The following is a 15584-nucleotide window of genomic DNA, read 5'->3' on the forward strand; positions in this document are numbered from 1 at the left end:
CCCTCAGTCATCACCCAGTACCATCAAATCATTTCCCCATAACTCTCATCAATTGTCAAGGCAGCTCTCGAGATGGATTGTTATTATTTTTAATAAATTGTGTCATTCCAAGGAAGGAGCTACTTGTGACTTAAAGTTGAAGTGAGGGCATGAATTTTACCAGCAAAACAGTACAGCTACTTAGTGTAGGGGCAAGAGGAGGCCAGCCGCCCCAATAACCCTACATACAGTTACATCGTAACTCAATATGATAACCCTGATCCTTGTGCAAAGTTATTAAAAAGGTCATATGACATTTGACAGGCTTTCTTAAGTGATTAAAAAATCTATTTTGGGGGAAAAAGAATTTCAAGAGTAAGTTTTAGTTACCTGGAAAAGGCAGGTCTGTCGATCATTCCTAACCTGTGCCAGGTCACCGAGGTGTTCTTGCCTTGCTTTGAGGGTATTGCATACTGATTTTCACCTTGCAGAGAGACAGGATAGCTCTGTGCACACTGCTTTTCTTTCTTTTTTTTTTTTTTTTTTTTTTACAGAGACAGAGAGAGAATCAAAGAGAGGGACAGATAGGGACAGACAGACAGGAACAGAGAGAGATGAGAAGCATTAATCATTAGTTTTTCGTTGCAACACTTTAGTTATTCATTGATTGCTTTCTCATATGTGCCTTGACCGTGGGGCTACAGCAGACTGAATAACCCCTTGCTCGAGCCAGCAACCTTGGTCCAAGCTGGTGAGCTTTGCTCAAACCAGATAAGCCCGCACTCAAGCTGGCAACGTCAGGGTCTCAAACCTGGGTCCTCCACATCCCAGTCCGACGCTCTATCCCAGCGGTTCTCAACCTGTGGGTCACTACCCCGGCGGGGGTCGAACGACCAAAACACAGGGGTCGCCTAGAACCGCTGCTCTATCCACTGTGCCACCGCCTGGTCAGGCGTGCATACTGCTTTTCAAACTGAAAATGGTCACCCATTAGTAAATCAGTCTCCTGGGATGTGTGCAGTGTCCCTTATAACCAGAAATAGAATAAATCAGAGTTCCTTGCAGACATTGAGTTAGTATGTCTTGAGATATTTTATTTTTCGATATATCACATACATAAATATGGGCATGCTGGGTTGTGATGTAAAGTTTTTCTTCCCGAGGGTCACTTTCAAACTCTGAAAGCTACGAGTGTTGACTGTCAGGGCTGAAGTGAGTCTCTGTCCAGGGCTGCCTGATTGGACTCGGGGCTCTACCTCTTAGTACCCTGTGACCTTGGGCAAGTTCTTTTACTTCTGTTCCTCAAAAGTCTCATCTCTGCAATGGTGATAATCACAATGCCTCCTTCATTCCACAGTGGTGAGAATTAAAGGAGTTAATAATGCATATAATGGGCAAGACAGTGCTTGGCACGTGGTGACCCCCAAGAAGTTCTAGTGCTATTCCCATATTGTTATTCCCCTTCCATCTCATCTTTGCCTGAGAAGAGAACTCAGAAATTCAGCTGTATTAAATGCAGTGACCTCTTTCCATCGTGGCAGAATTACATTTTGCATCTTCTTTCACTAAACCTTCTAGGATCATGACTATTCTGTTCTATACTATTGCTTTATCCAAATATGGAGGCTATATACCAAGGCGGTTTTCAATCCCTGATGCATTTAGGTTATTCGATCACCCAAAAATTATACCCAAAGTCTGTGCTGGCCAAGTCTGGGAAGTGGACTGACTGCTTGGGATCGCCCCCTCTTGTTTATCCTGTGTGGGAGGCATTTTGCAGTTTCTCCATACTTGGCCTCGACCCGTGCGCTTGTGCAATCTTCAGAACATACGAAAGCTATTGCAATTGACAGCAGCTATTTCCTCGCTTTGGCTTTTGTTCAGCGGTCACCACTTTATTCACATCAGGGTGATGGAGCCTGCTGTGACCTCTCTGGCAAAGCCGACCCCTGAGTGACTGCATATGCAGATGTCTTAGCAGAACCCAGGTCCACCAGAAAGGGGCCAGATGTCATCAGGCCCAGTGTGCCTCCTGCTTTTCTCTCCTTACAACATTTCCCTCTTCCATGTTTCATGCACTGATCACTTATGCACTCCTATCTGGTGTTATCACCTCTTTCCTTTTTTAGGATTAAAACCAAGTTCATTTACCTATTCTGGAAAACTGTTTTTCTTACGATGTCTTTATTAGTTGTAATTCTGAGTCACGTTAAGAACTGTTTTGTTTTCTTCCTTCCTTGTCATTTGACCACTGCTGTTCAACTTCAAAGGAAATGTTCATCTGCTCGTGTTTACTCACGGTCTGGTCAGGGGGCAAGGTTTTCCCTTTAGGCCCCTGCCCCACACGAGCCTGTGTTCAGGGGTGATCACAAGTGTGCGGGGCTGTTGACAGCAGTTGGCCCACGGGACCCGGTGCAGGGGAGGTCCTCCACGAGAGGGCAGATGCAGCGGAGGACCACCCGCGCCACCGCCGGAGCTCTGGCCAAAGTCGTCCTTTCCCTCCAACCACCCCACTCCGTTGCTCCTCCTCTTCCTCTGCCCTAACCCAATGGCTCTGGGAAGGTCAAAGGCACATAGTGGCAGAGCCAGGGTGAGAACACAAACCGCTCGACTTGTAAGGCAGTGTATTTCCTCTTTTGTTTTTAATTTTCTTTTTCAATTGCAGTCTACATTCAATATTGTTTCGTATGAGTTTCAGGTGTACTGCGTAGTGGTTAGACACTCATACACCTTACAAAGCGTTCCCCCTGATATCCCCAGTACCCACCTGGCCCCATACGTAGTTATTACAGGGTTATTGACTATGTTCTCTATGCTGCCCTTGGCATCCCCGGGGCTGCTGACTCTTCTGTAACTGCCAGCCTGCACTTCTCAGTCTCTTCACCTTCGTCACCCAGCCCCCGACTCCCCCGCCCTCTGTGTGTTTTCTCTTCTTCCCTACCGTGTGCAAGGACCCTTAGATTATGAAACACTTTGTCCAACCAGCAGATGTTCAAATAGTTGTGGTGTGAATGTGTTCTACAAATCATTGATTTTCTGGAAGGACCAAAAGGTATTGTTTTCAGTGTTTCAGCTAATAGAAACCGAGGCTTCTCCAGGTCCTTGCCCATGTAACCATGCAGCCTCATGAAACACGCACGTTTTCCCTGTGTTTACTGTAACAGCTCACGCAGGCCACACACACACACACACACACACACACACACACACACGATTGTGCTCTGGGAGGGGCCTTACAGGTGGACCCCCGAGACAGGGTTGCCTGGCCAGCCCTGGGACCAGGGCAGGCTCTGTCATCTGAACTCTTGTTCAGGCCCGCTGAACTCTTGTCACTCTTGGTTTGCACAGGAAAGGGGCTATTTCTACAACAATATGACCATGGAATTTTATTAAGAAAAAAATTCTGCCACCCCACGACATGCGCCTGCCCCTCGGGGTTTCCTGGCGGTGTATTCGCCTGTGGCCAAACTGTACAGGGTAGCCGGTGTTCTGAGATGAGGACACGTCTCCCAAGCCCTGGCCTCGCCACTGCATCAGTCTGGGTTTCAGTGGAAGGAGAGGGGACCCATCCCAGCCCTGTGTCTCTGACCCCGCTTAACTTTCTACATGGGATCCCACCTCTTCAGCCTCAGGGGAATGGAAACCCACCCCCCCACCCAGGACCAGGAGAGAATCAGCCTCATTTCCTGCCCTGTCCCTGGGGCTGAGCCTGGCACAAAATAGATGTTTTAAGAAATGTTTGTTGAGCGGAGGGCTGAGTGATGTATTTGTTTAGAAGGCTTATAACATGACATTCCTTATGAGTTTGTTGACAGAAGAAAAAGGAGCCATGTTTCGGTTCAGAACACCAGATATGTACCAGAACTTGGGATCAGGAACGTTTATGTGTGTGTTTGTATACTATTTATATTTAAACTACGTTTTCAAGTATTTATAAAGATCCCTTAAGACTGAGGGCCTCCCTATAGCCCAAGAAGGAGAGTTTTAGGTCAGAGAACGAATATATGAAGTTTACAGTTGAAATGAAGACAATTCGGCTAAGGAGCAAAACATAAAAAAGAAACTTGAGCACCTCCAAAATGTCCGTGGGAGTCAGAAGAACAATGAAAACTGACACATAAAAATCGGTTTTGCCCCAGACTTGGCTCCAGCACGTCCATAGCTGCAGATTTGATGCAGAGAGTTGACCTAATATCCTAATGCAGAGGAGGCATTCTCCACTTCCCAAAGGCAGATGGACACATATGTATGCACAAGTTGTTTAGAGTTGACATCTATTTAATGGGTTGACTGGCTGAATCTTTTAAAAGAGTGCAAATGTAAGTGACTGTCCAAAACTCTATAAAAAGAGAAGACGCGCTGTCATGGATGCTGTGGTCCCCACACCATGTTCCTCTGGCCCACTCAATGACAACGCAGCCATCCATGGTGGACAGGTGCCACCACTGCATGTGGATGGGCACACTTCAGGTGTCCACATAGCTGTCTCAGAAGTCAGATGAAGGCTCAGGCCAGGTGCAGGTGCAACCTAGAAGCTCGTGGGCATTAATGCCTTTGGGCATCCTTCAGGCAGTGGGCGAGGGGAGTTGGTAGATGAATTCCCAGCCTCCCACCCCTGCCCAGGACACCGGGAAGGCTCCCTGTCCCCAGGAGCTCAGAGCAGCCACTGATCACAGCTGAAGAACCCCTACTTCTATCCGCTCTTCTCCCTCCCTTTCCCTCATTTCCAGTTCCTGGGGTCACCCTCCCAATAAACGACCTCTTCCCCTATCCTCACCTCTGGCTCCTAAACAGGCCTAAGAAATCATGTTTGAAATCAAGACGAAATGGTTTGTCCCTGGAATTGGGGGCTAGCAGAGAAATAACTGACAAGCAGCAAGCACTGGTGCTGGGATCTAGGGAAGCAGCATCCTCTGGAAGAAGTGATTCTTCTTTGCCCCTTGAAATGTGAGTTTCCCTAAGAATGCCCCTTACCCTCTCAATCTCATACCTTGCCCTTTCCTTCTATTCCACAGATTCTTCTGGAAGGCCTCAATTCACCAAGTGCCGTTCACCTGAGCTGGAGACGTTCTCATGCCACTGGACAGAAGGGGCTCGTCACAGGGTCAGCAGCCCAGGATCCATACAGCTGTTCTATATTAGAAGGTATAGCCCTCACACCTTACTAACTTTTATCTCCATAGGTTTTTCTGACTCAAGGGGACTGAGTCCCATGCAGTGGTAGGAATTGAAATGGGTTTTTTTTATGATGATCTAAAGCATATATTCATTCATTTATTCAAAAAATACTCAGGAAGCCCTTCCTATGTGTTGGGTATTGTCTTAGCCACCAGAGATACAGCAGTGATTTCAAAAGGGTCGTGTCCCTGGTCTCATGGAAATGCATCTTCAATGAGGGAAGACAGACAGTAGAAAATTAAAAAGTAAAATGTCAGCTGGTTCAAGAAAAGTAAGGCCAAGGAGAGGATAGAGTGTCAGCACCGTGTGAATATATGCGTGCACATGAGCGTGTTCGAGGGTGAGGGTGTGAAAGTGTGAGCGCACATGTGTGGTGTGAATGTGCATGTGTGGGTGAGTGTGCATGAATATGTGCACAGGGAGTTTGGGTGACTTTTCATTAATTTTTTTTTACAGAGACAGTGAGAGAGTCAGAGAGAGGAATAGACAGGGACAGACAGGGATGGAGAGAGACGAGAAGCATCAATCATCAGTTTTTTGTTGCGACACCTTAGTTGTTCATTGATTGCTTTCTCATATGTGCCTTAACTGCGGGCCTTCAGCAGACCAAGTGACCCCTTGCTTGACCTTGAGTCCAAGCTGGTGAGCTTTTTTACTCAAACCAGATGAGCCCGCACTCAAGCTGGCAACCTCAGGGTCTTGAACCTGGGTCCTCCGCATCCCAGTCCAACGCTCTACCCACTGCGCCACTGCCTGGTCAGGCTTGGGTGACATTTTAAGTGAAGAAATTATGAGAGGCTCTCTAATGCGGTATCTCACAGCAAAGACATCATGAACTGAGAGAGGCCATGTGACTATGTGGGGGAAATTGTAAGTGCAAAGGCCCTGAGGCCGACTTGGCAAGTTTGCAGAAAGCAGCAGGCCAGAATTGGCTGGTGCAAGGCGCAGATGGGGAGGGTGCTATGAGAAGGGGTGGGACAGTTAGCCAGGACAGACTGTGATGAGCCTGTAGGCCATGGGAGGGCTTTGAACTTTCCTTTGTCTGCAGTGGGAAGTCATACTGGTTTTTTGAAAAGATGTAGGAAAATAGACAATGTTCCTGTTAAATTAGTTAATTCAGTAAGAGATTGTGTAATACTTTTCTATCTGTTTTGACCAACAACCCTTTAAAATAATAGAGGAATCTGTCTCCCTATCTCCCCTTCTCTCACTTAAAAGAAATAATAATAATATAACAGGAAAGGTGAAACAAAGATCTCTCAGTACAATCAGCACCCAAGTCATTTATTTCTTACCTCTCACCTGATATTATTTCCATTACTGTTACTCTTATGTTGTTTGTCCCTTTGTGCTTTTGTTGAATTTGGGGGCTCCGACAACACTTGGCCATCTCCTCTTTTCTTAAGCAAGAAGCAAGGGGAGCAGGAACCCTTTCTCCTAGGCGAGTGGAGTTCATCAGTGCACGGATGACACTGTCCACCCCACAGGGGATCAGGAAATGGAAGGGCGAAGCAGCGAGCAGTACTGGATGGGAGCTCAGGGCCAACAAGCCTACATCTCAGCCCGGCTCTGACACTCGTTCATGGGGTAATGGTGGGCAGACGAGTCAGTCTGTCCCTAACTCAGCCATCCCATTTCCAAAACGGAGCTCAGAGACCTTGCCTCGTGCCTCCTAGTGAGGATTTTATTAGCTAATCCATGAAAAACACTCAGTCCAGTGCATGGCACATAGTACCCAATACATGGTAGCCGCCTGTTTTTATTATTGGGAGTATACTAATAATTTACAATAATGACAACGTAAACTTCCAATTCCGGGCTACAGAGTTCATCTTCATTCTTTGCTCTTGGTGATTCTTGGTGTCTTATAAGTACGTTTTTTTTGTTGTTTGTTTGTTTTTTGTTTTTTGTTTTTAAATAAATTTCTATTAATGTTAATAGGGTGACATCAATAAATCAGGGTACATATATTCAAAGAAAACATGTCCAGGTTATCTTGTCATTTAATTATGTTGCATACCCCTCACCCAAAGTCAGATTGTCCTCCGTCACCCTCTATCTAGTTTTCTTTGTGCCCCTCCCCCTCCCCCTTCCCTTCTCCCTTATTCCCTCCTGCGCCCCCCTCCCCCCCCCCCACCCCCGGTAACCACCACACTCTTGTCCATGTCTCTTAGTCTAGTTTTTATGTCCCACCAATGTATGGAATCATGTAGTTCTTGGTTTTTTCTGATTTACTTATTTCACTCAGTATAATGTTATCAAGATCCCACCATTTTGTTGTAAATGATCCGATGTCATCATTTCTTATGGCTGAGTAGTATTCCATAGTGTATATGTGTCACATCTTCTTTAACTAGTCTTCTTTAACTAATCACCAAGAAGGGCTTTTTGGTTGTTTCCATGTTTTGGCCACTGTGATCAATGCTGCAATGAACATGGGGCTACATGTGTCTTTACGTATCAATGTTTCTGAGTTTTGGGGGTAGATACCCAGTAGAGGGATTGCTGGGTCATAAGGTAGTTCTATTTTCCGTTTTTTGAGGAACCACCATACTTTCTTCCATAACGGTTGTACTACTTTACAGTCCCACCAACAGTGAATGAGGGTTCCTTTTTCTCCACAGCCTCTCCAGCATTTGCTATTACCTGTCTTGTTGATAATAGCTAATCTAACAGGTGTGAGGTGGTATCTCATTGTAGTTTTGATTTGCATTTCTCTAATAACTAATGAAGATAAGCATCTTCTCATATATTTGTTGGCCATTTGTATTTCTTCCTGGGAGAAGTGTCTGTTCATGTCCTCTTCCCATTTTTTTATTGGATTGTTTGTTTGTTTGTTGTTGAGCTTTATGAGTTCTTTGTAAATTTTGGATATTAGGCCCTTATCTGAGCTGTTGTTTAAAAATATCATTTCCCATTTAGTTGGCTGGCTGTTTATTTTGTTGTCAGTTTCTCTTGCTGAGCAAAAACTTTTTAGTCTGATGTAGTCCCATTCATTTATCTTTGCCTTCACTTCTCTTGCCTTTGGGGTTAAATTCATAAAATGCTCTTTAAAACCCAGGTCCATGAGTTTAGTACCTATGTCTTCTTCTATGTATAAGTACTTTTTTAATGCAAAGCTGGATGCTTAACTTGTGAATAAGGTGTACTTTGAGTTAGCAACCAGGACTGGCTTTCCCACCTTCCGAGTGAGCGAGTGCTTAGGAGGGGTGTGCTCAGTTACGTGTTCCTGGAGCGCATGGTGTGGGGCATTCCCCAGAGGGCACACGAAGATGGGACGGCGGGCACCCAATGCACTTTCTTTTCTCTTGAACGCTGGCACTGCGGAGAGGTCCGGACCAGCAGACAAAGCTGGTCCGTGTCATGGACGGAAAGCAAAAATATTTGGTAACCCTTTTGAACTTCTATTGGTTGATTGTTAATGAATAGAGAGGGATTTAGCAGGTTCAGTTTTCTCATGTATGCTTCAGCACCTTCGAGAGCCAGCCCTGTCCACACTGAGTGAGCTATTTTATGGGCACCGTGAACTAAGAGAACAGAGAAATCGCAGAGCGTCCCTGGTCCGGGCCCAGCCTCTGTGCCAGCAGAGATGCTGTTGACCAGGTAGAGATGGACCAGGCAGAGAGAAAATCTCGGGCGTATGCAGAAAGAAGTCATTACCTCAGGCCCTCATGGAGTTTGGAGTCTCAGGGGAAAAAAGTGTCATCTCCTCAAAGCCCCTTAGTACAACCTTGTGATCAGTACCCATCTAAACAGGCCAACATCAGCATTTTGTGTTTTTCCTATAAAAATGTAATTATTTTTAGTATCTCAGCCAAAACAGCGTAAACCCCCCCCCTTTACCCCCCCCCCATTTGTCTGGAGAGGGCAGAACCAAAGAGTCAGGAGTGTCAGGGCCAGGCTGCAGCAATTACTGTAGATGTGTTAGCCTTGACCTTGTCCCCTTACACGAAGGGCACAGCACCCATGCTTGCTGTCTCTTGTCACTGTCTCTTAGAAATCAGTTCCCAGGCAGCTCCAGGAACACAGACATGACTCCCCATCCCTGACAGACAGATAAAATGGTGACATGAGTCCATCCAGAGCCAGAGCAGTGGAGGGGCCTGGTCTTGGTGGCTAAAGACCAAGGGAACCTAAACACGACCAGCTGTCTGTCAACAGGACAGACCCCGCGGCAGCGCTTGGCTGGCACCACCCCGGCCAGAGCTGGAGGGGGCAGCCCGTTCCCACCAGCCTCTGTCTCCCCACAACGGAGAGGAGATGGGGCCACATCCAGCCTCTGAGCTGGGAGAGGACTCGGCGGGAACGCAGGTCACAAGCACCCCCAAGTGGTTCTGGGAGCTGTCGGGATGCTCTGCTCTGCCCCCTGCCTGCAGCCGCCTGTTTCAAAGGAAGCAGGCGTGTGAAGACCCAGTTCCTAAGTCTGTGTCCCCCTCTGCTGCACCCCCCTCTCAGCCCCCTCCTCAGATTACCCTGGCTTTTTAAAGGGAAGTTTCTTTTCCAGGCCAGGTTGTGGGGCAAATCAGAAGGAACAAAGGGCATGGTTTCCTTTTTCTAAGAAAAAGGTGACATTTTAAGCCTGAAACACATGATCTATATGGACTGAAGACAGTTTCCCTTCAAGCATAAATGATTTTATTCTTTTTCTCAGTGTCATTCCTATAGATGGAGAGCATTTCTTCTTCTCTTTCTCTGACTTTTATTGACCACCTTTCTGATTCTCACTCCTGCCCCACGAGATGGGCCAGGGGTGCTTGGGAGAGCTGGCCTTGGGGAATGAGAGGAGAGGGCATCTGTCTAGACACCTGTCTCAGGGAAGGCAGGCAGCAGAGTGTCTGTTTTGTGAGTCCATTTGGGTTTCGTTTCTTTGGTTTTGGTTTTTGGTTTTGGTTTTTTTGGTCTAAATTTAATAGTTTAAAAATAAATGTTAAATATTTATTTAACATAAAATTCAACTTCAGATGATGAGGGAGGGGTTGGGCGTTCTGTTTGGAACCAGCGCTTCCTGACCCATCATGCTTAAGATGCATGCTTACAGTTATTTATTCTTCGGAGCTAATGGAGCTGGGGTCATCTAAACAGGGCTCTGTGTACAGTCCTCGTGGGGGACAGGGTGCTGACATGCTAAGGCTGAGAAACTGTGAGCCACACGGAGCTAAGCTCTGCAGAATACACCCAGACCTGGAGAGAACCAGCCTACATTTAGGACATTTTAATGCTAATGTCTAATGTGATCAAGTATGCTAAATAATGCATTTGCCATTCCCTCTACTAGTCTATGGAAGTCTCATTTCCGGGGCTAGCTTGTTAAACCATTCACTTTAATGTACTGTTATTTAGTTTGAAACTCAAGAAAAAATAAATCATATTCTATAGTTCAATGACCGACCTATTTTTAATTTGTTTACATCTCTTTCCTACTATAAACGCACGCACACAATCTGTCCCTGCTTCTCCCCTCTCCCCACGTTATTCCCATCACAGATGACTCTTCCTCCCCTCCACGGGTCTGGGAACTCTTCAGAATCTCAACCAGAATTTAAACAGCAGTTCCCTTTCTCGGATCCTGGTGTTTCTGCCATTTGAATTCCAAGTTCTTCCAATAGCTGACAACAAGCAGCTGTCCCAGGGACCTCCTGATATTGCATAAGTGTCTTCCTGGTGCCAGCAGACCAGCCTGGGAAACAGCTGGAAGGAAGGAGACATGCGTCTTCCCCCATCTCCTCACCCCTTCCTCCCGGTCCCTGCCCACCCCCCAGCCCCTGGGGGAGCCCACAGACCTGCGATCGTTCCTGCCACCCCTTTCCTATAGACACAGATCACCTGGCTTCATGTCTCTTTGACTCGTAAACCCTCTTCTCCAGTGGCTTGCCTAGTGGATAAGAAGCGAACAAGGAACCATTACACCCAAGTAATAACAACTCTAATTTAAGAAAGTTTTCCCCAATTATCCCATTGCCTTCTGCTCCCCTCACCACATTCACAGACACAATTCTTTACCTCTATGCCTTTGACCACTCTTTCCCCTCCTCTTCTCTCTCTATTGCAATCTCTTAAACTTTACCCAGACTTCCCGATTGCTAGAAACGCTACCTCTGCCTTGAAGCCTTCCATGAGCAACCAGAGCAATCCTTCCCCTTTCTGAATGCTTAGGGAGCTTACTGGGCACGACCTGTGAGCACGTACCTGCACTCCTTTATTACTCAGGTTTTTCATCAGACCCCTGAGGCAAGAGTAATCCTTAGACACATGTGAATCCCCCATGATGCCCAACACTGTGTTTTATAGCTAATCAGTGCTTATGAAGTATCAATGGAATGAATGCAGGAGACCAATTAACACTCAGATTATAATTTCTGAGTCTTTTTTTCTAGCCTGAAGGTAGGGACCAAATCTTATTACGTCTCATATCTGCACAGTGCTAATGCTGCATATAGTGCTTGCATAATAAGATCCCAAAGATGGCTTGCTGGATTCATTCAGTCAGACAAATAGGACTTCAGAGAGCTGTGTCACACTCAATTACATGTTTGCTCTCTTCCTGCTGGGTGGGGGCGGGACTTGAGTCTGCGCAATGTCTTGATTGCTCTGCAGTTTTGTTCCGGTCCTCATGGCAGCAGACTAGGGAATTTCCTTTCCCAAAACTCTGACTTCCTTCCACAGACTTCCCTCCTGGTATTTGTCCTTGGGGCAGATGATGCTCTCTGTAGTGGGGTAGAGATGAAGACCTCTATGGTGGAATGAAATATGGAGACACAGCTTCTCCGATTTGTTTCGTGTCAGCTACGTGTGTCCATCTAACTCCATTTGTTTTGTTGTGTGTTTGCTTATATCTGACTCGAGATCTAGGGAAAGACAAACTTGTTCTTTGTAAAGAAACCAAACAAGGAATTCATAAGCAAATAGGTTGACTCAATTCTACCCACGTTTGTTTTTCTTTTTTCTCCCTCTACGTACTGTAATTAAATGTCCATTTCTAGTCACAACATGGAAAAGAAAAATGCTTCCTGGGTTTGGAGAGATTTTTAAGTTTCTAGATTCATGCCTTTTGTCTCTTTCAGGGGTAGGGAAGAAAAGGCTGAGATGTCATGTTTTATATACATCACTGGGATGGCTCACATGTTTGAAATATTCTCACGGCTCATCATATAATTAAGGAGAAATTCAGAAGTACAAAAAGAGGTCAAGGCATCAGTAAAACTCTCCCAAGCATAGGAAATCCATGGGGAGGTAGACACAAGGTCCAGTGGTTCAGAGGAGGGTGGTAACTGATTTCCCACCTCAAGGCCATTTGCACCTTAGTGTGACTCAGCCCGGAGAAGGCCATCAACAAGCCTTGATTCCTCCCATCATGAATTAGAGAAATACCCAGGTCTAAAGACTCACAGTTCTCTGAGAATCTCTGCTGTTTGGCAGTTGACTGACTGTCATGTTTTTTTGTTTGTTTGTTTGTTTGTTTTTTTACAGAGGCAGAGATAGACAGGGACAGACAGACAGGAACGGAGAGAGATGAGAAGCATCAATCATCAGTTTCTCGTTGCGCGTTGCGACTTCTTAGTTGTTCATTGATTGCTTTCTCACATGTGCCTTGACCGCGGGCCTTCAGCAGACCGAGTAACCCCCTGCTGGAGCCAGCAACCTTGGGTCTAAGCTGGTGAGCTCTTTGCTCAAGCCAGATGAGCCCGTGCTCAAGCTGGCGACCTCGGGGTCTCGAACCTGGGTCCTTCTGCATTCCAGTCCGACACTCTATCCACTGCGCCACCACCTGGTCAGGCCTGTCATGTTTTAATGAGGGACTTGTTTTTACTTCCCTGAGCCTCAGAACCCTCAGTCGTAGAATGGGAATAATAAAGTATCTGTCAGTGGATCACGTGGTTTAAGAACCAGCTAGTCACATGCAGTCAGTGAGCAGATGGTTTTACTACAGACGGAAGTACCAAATGGCCCCTAATCAGTCTGCAGACACTTGATGATGCCTACAAATGTGACACTTCTTGGAAATGGTGTCACTAAAGTGCTTGCTCATAAATATTTGTGTCCCAGTTTATTGGACCTGACTGTCAGACACTGCGCTTTGGTGTGAGCTATGGCATGATTTTGGAACAAGTCACCCCTTTTTATCTTCCACCTAGGAACACTCAAGAGAGGACACAAGAATGGAAAGAATGCCCCGATTATGTCTCCGCTGGAGAAAACAGCTGTTACTTTAATGCATCGTATACCTCCATTTGGATACCCTACTGTATCAAGCTCACCAGCGACGGTGGTACCGTGGATCAAAAGTGCTTCTCCGTTGAGGAAATAGGTAAATCACAGGTTTGTGTTGCATTCGCCATGGCCTTAGATGAACAAAGCAGGGAAGTCTGCAACATGCAAGTGTGTTTGTGTAGGAAGACTCTGTCACTGTGCTTGAGCGGTGGATGGGGTCTCCTTGACAGGCCATGAGGTCAGCTGGTGGACAAGAGGCAAGGGGCAGAGGGCTTAACGGTGGTTCCCACAGAAAGGACTCCAGCAGGGAGTGTTGGAAAGAAGTGAGTGGGAGCTGTGTGGAGTCCTTGAGGAGGTCTGTGACAGGATTGTTCTTGTTGCCACTGCGAGGAGCAAACCCAATATACTCCTAAGATTCTTCCTCAATAGCGTGTTCATGTTCGTATCTACTGAAATATGTTGGCATCGATCTCTGTCATTGCTCTAATAAATGCCTAGATTTCCTTTATCACAAAGCACAATAACTCTGGGGTTTTACATGCACAGAACAGCCAAAATCAGTTTAATGACATGTTTATGAGATCTCAAGACAAACATGGGAGATAATCAGCTCCATGAACTTAGTGGAAGAATCTTTCTCTCTGTTCCTTAGTCACAATGAATTCCTTTGCCGGAACCCCAAAGCATTAATTCTATCAGAGCTACAAAAAAATGTAAAACATGGCAGCTCTCTAAAAAAAAGTTAGAGATCAGATTTCAGACTCGAAAAGAAATTTTTTGGTAGGGTCTTTCTTAGCATTAAGCACAGGTCATGCTTAAGTAAAAAATGGTACCCAAAGCATTAATTCTATCAGAGCTAAAAAAATGTAAAACATGGCAGCTCTCTAAAAAAAGTTAGAGATCAGATTTCAGACTCGAAAAGAAATTTTTTGGTAGGGTCTTTCTTAGCATTAAGCACAGGTCATGCTTAAGTAAAAAATGGTACCCTTGTATAAAGGGAGAATATATTAATAGGAATAGTAGAAGAATTAATAGTATGAATAATAAAACTGTATATATGGTCTCTTCCAACAAAAGTATTCCATTAATACCCAGCTGTGTGTCTCTGTACTAATTCTCCACTGAAATGAACAGTACAACCAGACCCACCCACTGGCCTCAACTGGACGTTGCTGAACATCAGTTTAACGGGGATTTATGCGGATATCCAAGTGAGATGGGAACCACCCTCCAATGCAGATGTCCAGAAAGGATGGATAGTCCTGGAGTATGAGCTGCAATACAAAGAAATAAATGAGACCCAGTGGAAAGTGGTAAGAGATCATTACCAATCACACTTCACATTGTTTGAATTTTCCTCTTTTTATTTCAACACCCCCTCTCATGTATAAACTTCCTTTTGACCTAACACCACACGCCCATGCTGTGTGCTCCATCATTTCTTATTTGGGGAAAACCAATCTAATTAGAAAAGTGTCATTGTAGAGTTCTGTCTAACAGCAGATGCTTACATGGAGCTTATGTGGAAGTCACTAGAAGGAAAGAAAAACTGTTTCCCCAGTCATCCTTGGTGTCCAGTTTAACTTTAGAACAAAATTGTATACTTTAGCCAGTTAGCTGTCTTTGGGGATGTGGCTAAACATAGGAAGGGTTATGATCAAGGTCAGCAGTGGGCTATGGCTAAATATTCTCCCATGATTGTAGTGGCTACTACTCACAAGATCATTAAAATAAGTTCTTAAGTGACTTCAGGAGGAAAATAGAGGGAGGCAGTTTGCCCTTTAGAGGTTTCAGAAGGCTATTTTGTTAAGGACCTCAGGGAACAATCAAGCTAAGAGGCTTCTTCTGAGTCTGCAAGGAGTGCGGTGCTGGTTGACCTCTGAACTCCTCGCTTCCTTGCCAAGTGGATGGGAACCGGGCACTCAGATAAATTCCACATGGCACACAACAAGAAGAAAAACAGGATTATCATGCTGCTCCCAATATAACTCATTCTAAATCAGTCTAACCACAGCCCAGCCCGGGCCAAGTCAAGTGGTTCCTGGCCGGGCATCAGGTCATGCCCAACAGCTGGCACGGCTTCGCTGCCGACTTCTGAGACACCAGGCCCTGTCCATTCCATGTGCTGCTGGAAAAGAGGCTGATTTTGTCATTAGAGGAAAGCTAAATATGGAGCAGCTTTGAACAGCTAAACGTGGGGCTTTGAGGTTCTGTTTTCA

The 15584-nt window shown here is 45.7% G+C and overlaps 1 protein-coding gene across 4 annotated transcripts in view; it reads left to right on the forward strand.

Annotated features, from left to right (window-relative positions):
- GHR (growth hormone receptor) overlaps nucleotides 1-15584 on the forward strand; it is a 247588-nt gene that overhangs the window by 219502 nt on the left and 12502 nt on the right. For all 4 annotated transcript variants that reach the window (XM_066240423.1, XM_066240399.1, XM_066240414.1 and 1 more), the window contains 3 exons: nucleotides 4995-5124; nucleotides 13290-13462; nucleotides 14500-14678. In XM_066240423.1, the coding sequence (XP_066096520.1) occupies nucleotides 4995-5124; nucleotides 13290-13462; nucleotides 14500-14678 (482 nt within the window). The remainder of the gene's footprint in view (nucleotides 1-4994; nucleotides 5125-13289; nucleotides 13463-14499; nucleotides 14679-15584) is intronic.

The sequence above is a fragment of the Saccopteryx bilineata genome, chromosome 1 (genome assembly GCF_036850765.1).
Source record: "Saccopteryx bilineata isolate mSacBil1 chromosome 1, mSacBil1_pri_phased_curated, whole genome shotgun sequence".
Lineage (NCBI taxonomy): Eukaryota > Metazoa > Chordata > Mammalia > Chiroptera > Emballonuridae > Saccopteryx > Saccopteryx bilineata.